Source organism: Sesamum indicum, linkage group LG8 (genome assembly GCF_026168435.1).
Source record: "Sesamum indicum cultivar Baizhima isolate 11 linkage group LG8, ASM2616843v1, whole genome shotgun sequence".
In the NCBI taxonomy this organism is placed as follows: domain Eukaryota; kingdom Viridiplantae; phylum Streptophyta; class Magnoliopsida; order Lamiales; family Pedaliaceae; genus Sesamum; species Sesamum indicum.
In genome coordinates this window covers 25,937,443-25,941,531 of record NC_142664.1, presented here as the reverse complement: position 1 = coordinate 25,941,531, position 4,089 = coordinate 25,937,443, and the positions used below count along the sequence as shown (strand labels likewise).

At 36.6% G+C, this 4,089-nt stretch overlaps 1 protein-coding gene across 1 annotated transcript; it reads left to right on the top strand.

Annotated features, from left to right (window-relative positions):
• The first annotated feature begins 1,339 nt into the window (after positions 1 to 1,339).
• CYP78A10 (cytochrome P450, family 78, subfamily A, polypeptide 10) lies at positions 1,340 to 4,089 on the top strand. The gene is made up of 2 exons (XM_011089064.3): positions 1,340 to 2,472; positions 3,121 to 4,089. Exons 1-2 carry the CDS (start codon positions 1,483 to 1,485, stop codon positions 3,775 to 3,777), a joined length of 1,647 nt encoding a protein of 548 aa, XP_011087366.1. The 5' UTR covers positions 1,340 to 1,482; the 3' UTR covers positions 3,778 to 4,089.

Below are 4,089 nucleotides of genomic sequence, written 5' to 3'. Positions count from 1 at the left end.
TTATATTTTTAACAAAGGCATAATTACAATATATTTTTTCTCTCACGCCCCATTCCATGTTTCTTTCTGCTAACGAACGTCATTCTTTCTCTTACCCTCACACCATATTTATTTACTTTCACAAGTTGTATTTTTATATTCATATCATGAACACCGACGACTAGTTTATTAAGTGCGAGGGGCTTATAATAACAACTTGTGTATGGATTAAAATACCATCAAATATCCTTATTTTTCCGCAATCTCTTTAAAATTAATTATCTATCAATAAGTTTTTTTTTTATTCATGCTTATTTTAGGTTACATTTTACAGTTTTTATAAGTTAATACAATTTTATCTTTATTTTCTTTTATTTAATTAAATAAATACAATAAGAAATTAAAATTATGCCTCATACTATTTATTTAGGCTCAACCCCCTGAAGTAACTGTATTTGGTTGTCATATATAATATTGATCGACTAAAATACCTTTCAGTATGTATTATTTATTTAACAACTAGCTGTTATGACAAGTCGTCCTTGTGTGCATAGAATAAATAATATTTCAAATTTTAAAATATACTATAGAAATTATAAAATATATAACTTAACAAATCATATTTCAAAAGAAATAAATGAAAACTAATCTAAGGTGCTATCGACACAATAAAAAAATATAGTGTAGTGGTGTTAAAATGGTGTTGAGCCACTTTTATTTTTTTAAAAAAAGGGTAATTATAATTAATTTTTAAAATAATTAAAATTATGAGTATAATTGTCATATTTAAAATTAGTGTAGTGATATTAATTATTTTCTTTTGTGAGTGCAAATGATTTTTTTTATATTAGTATATATATATGTATTAAATAAGAATAAAATATATAAATCAACATATTTTATTTCGTAAAAAAAATAAAAAAATAATTTAGAAATATTATTGACACAACAAAAAATTTAGTATCGTTGAGTCACAAACTACAGTTTATGAGTGAAAAAGACGCATTTTATTAGTACAAATATAGATATAACTATCTCCTTAATCAATTTCTTCCATCAATTATTTTCTATTCAAACATATAAATTGAATTATTACATTCTGATCAATTATTTATTTTTTATTTAATTAATTAGATTTATGGGGGGTGAGTAGTGTGTAATATAATTTAACATGTGTATCGAGTGTGCCCGACTATTAGTATTTTTATTACAAGGACCCAACTATGATATTTATGGCAAAATTCTAGGGATATATGGTTTTGACTAATTTACCCTCACGATATAATCATGGTAGAATATTAAAATTGGTTTAATTTAACTTCCTCTAACGCCAAACACACCTCTATTTATATCGTTCTGTCACACTCTTCGTCTGCTTGTTTCCACCACTTCCTCCCATTCTCTCTCTCTCTCACCGAATTTTCATCCTATAACTGCCCATTATCTACCAATACCGCTCCCCATTCACCATTACGATCAAAGGCCTGCCAAAAGTTTCTGAAAATGTCGTCTGCGTGCAGTTTTCTCTTCATCCCATCAACTGGTTACTCCTCAACTGTGCTGTCCTTTGAGCTTCTGCTGTGCTTTCTTCTCTTCATTGCTGTGTTCGCCTTCTGGCTGAGACCAGGTGGGCTTGCATGGGCTCTTTCCAAGGCCCAGGCTCAGGCCCGGCCCGGAGAGGCCATTCCTGGGCCCTCGGGGCTCCCTCTTCTGGGCATGGCTCTTTCCTTCACAAGCTCCTTGACACATAGACTTCTCTCCAGGCTTTCTGAAAGTTTTAAAGCTGAATCTTTAATGGCGTTCTCAGTTGGATTCACGCGTTTCATCATTTCAAGCAATCCCGAGACTGCTAAGGAAATTTTGAATAGTTCTGCTTTTGCTGACAGGCCCGTCAAAGAATCTGCATACGGGCTTCTGTTTCATAGAGCTATGGGTTTTGCGCCGTATGGAGAGTACTGGAGGAATTTGAGAAGGATTTCCGCCACCCATTTGTTCAGTCCCAAGAGAATAGCCAGTTTCGGGGATTTCAGGAGGGAGATAGGGGTGAAAATGGTGGAGGAGATCATGCTGAAAATGGAGAAAAACTGTGAAGTTGAGGTGAAAAATGTGTTCCATTATGGGTCGCTGAACAATGTGATGATGAGTGTGTTCGGTAAATGCTATGATTTTAATGGTGGAAATGGAGATGATGGGTTGGAGCTGGAGGGGTTGGTGAAAGAAGGGTATGAATTGCTGGGGATATTCAACTGGAGCGATCACTTTCCATTGCTGGGGTGGCTGGATTTGCAGGGAGTGAGGAGGAGGAGCAAGAAATTGGTAGCAAAAGTTAATGCTTTTGTTGGAACAATCATAGAGGAAAAAAGGCTGAAAAGGGCTGAAAATGGACACCTGGAAGTTGCTGGTGATCAACATTCCCATGATTTTGTTGATGTCTTGCTTGATTTGGAGAATGAGAACAGGCTCTCTGATTCTGACATGATTGCTGTTCTTTGGGTAATTCTTTTTTCTTTTTTCCCATTTTTCAGTAAACATACTTTTTTTGCTATATAAATATGGAAATGAATGAATGCATGCGTTATCAAATTCCAATGGTTTCTTGCATTTACTTAGTCATGATGGTTTCTGATTCTAGAGGCGCAGGCTTTTCTGCTTCACTGATTAACTTTTGCATTAATATGGGGATGAATTGTTTTATATCACCCACTCTCCTTTCAATATTCATCAGCCTTTCTTGCATCCAAGAATTTCACTTTCCAGAGTTATCTTTGCTTTGGCATCATGAAACAATAAGCAAATAGTTTGAGGTTGCATGAATTACGCTTTACAGGGAATGATGAGTATCATTTCCCCTTTTTCTTTAGATTTCTTTTGCCTGATACTGTAATTATATGTGGTAGATGGTAGAACAGATATATGCTCATCTATTATATTTCATCTTTATGGATATGCATGTAGATATGGGGAATCTGCACACTTTAGGCTCTTTGTGCCTGGTGATGGCAACATTGATATTTTTCCGGTCCTTTTTCTCTTCTACTTCAATCACACATCTCATGCCAATGTTGTTTTCCCATCTTTCTCTGCATGGAACAAAATTCTCATCCTAACGTCCTCTAAATGGAATATCTTTTGCTTCCTCAGGAAATGATCTTTAGAGGGACTGATACTGTAGCCATTCTTTTAGAATGGATTCTTGCAAGAATGATTCTTCACCCTGAAATTCAAGCCAAGGCTCAAGATGAAATTGATAGTGTGATTGGAACTAATAATAGGCCAGTGTCTGATTCTGACCTCCCAAACCTCCCTTACCTCCAAGCCATTGTGAAGGAGAGTCTTAGGATGCACCCTCCCGGCCCGCTCCTCTCGTGGGCCCGACTAGCTATCCACGACACTTGTGTGGGCCCGTACTTTGTTCCTGCTGGCACGACCGCGATGGTGAACATGTGGGCCATAACGCATGATGGCAAGGTATGGCCTGAGCCCGGGAAATTCCGGCCGGAGAGGTTTCTTGAGGATGATGTTGCCATCATGGGGTCTGATCTCAGGTTGGCCCCTTTTGGTTCAGGGAGAAGAGTGTGCCCTGGTAAGGCAATGGGCCTTGCCACCGTGCAGCTATGGTTAGCTCAGTTGCTTCACAACTTCAAATGGACTGCTTCCCATAATAATCATGCAGTGGACTTATCAGAATGCTTGAAATTGTCAATGGAGATGAAACAGCCATTGGTTTGCAAAGCTTTTCCCAGGATTTCTTCAACAAATCAAGAAAGGGTTTCTGATTTTGGTGGATTTGGGTGCTGATTTGATGTCATGCCATGTTTCCCACTTGGGATCAGTCAATCTTGTTCATAATTCTCAAGTACTGATTGCTGGGGTGATATTTGTTAGGTAATTAAAGAATGATGAATAGAGTGTCACTAGTGGTTGTTGACAAGAACACACAGGCTTAATTTAATTAGTGGTTTCTTTTCTTGTGTTATTAGGAACTTGTTTGGCTGTTTAGGAAGATATATAACAGCTTGTGTGTTTATAGCTTTTATCATAGTTATTACACTGCAAGTGCTGTGTGTCCTTTTTGAGGTTGAAGTGGAATATTTGCTATATATATATATA

Excerpts from the sequence above, each read along its gene's own strand:
- CYP78A10 (XM_011089064.3), top strand. The coding sequence starts at position 1,483 with ATGTCGTCTGCGTGCAGTTTTCTCTTCATCCCATCAACTGGTTACTCC. Across the intron at positions 2,473-3,120 it reads ACATGATTGCTGTTCTTTGG|GAAATGATCTTTAGAGGGAC; the intron begins GTAATTCTTTTT and ends TTGCTTCCTCAG.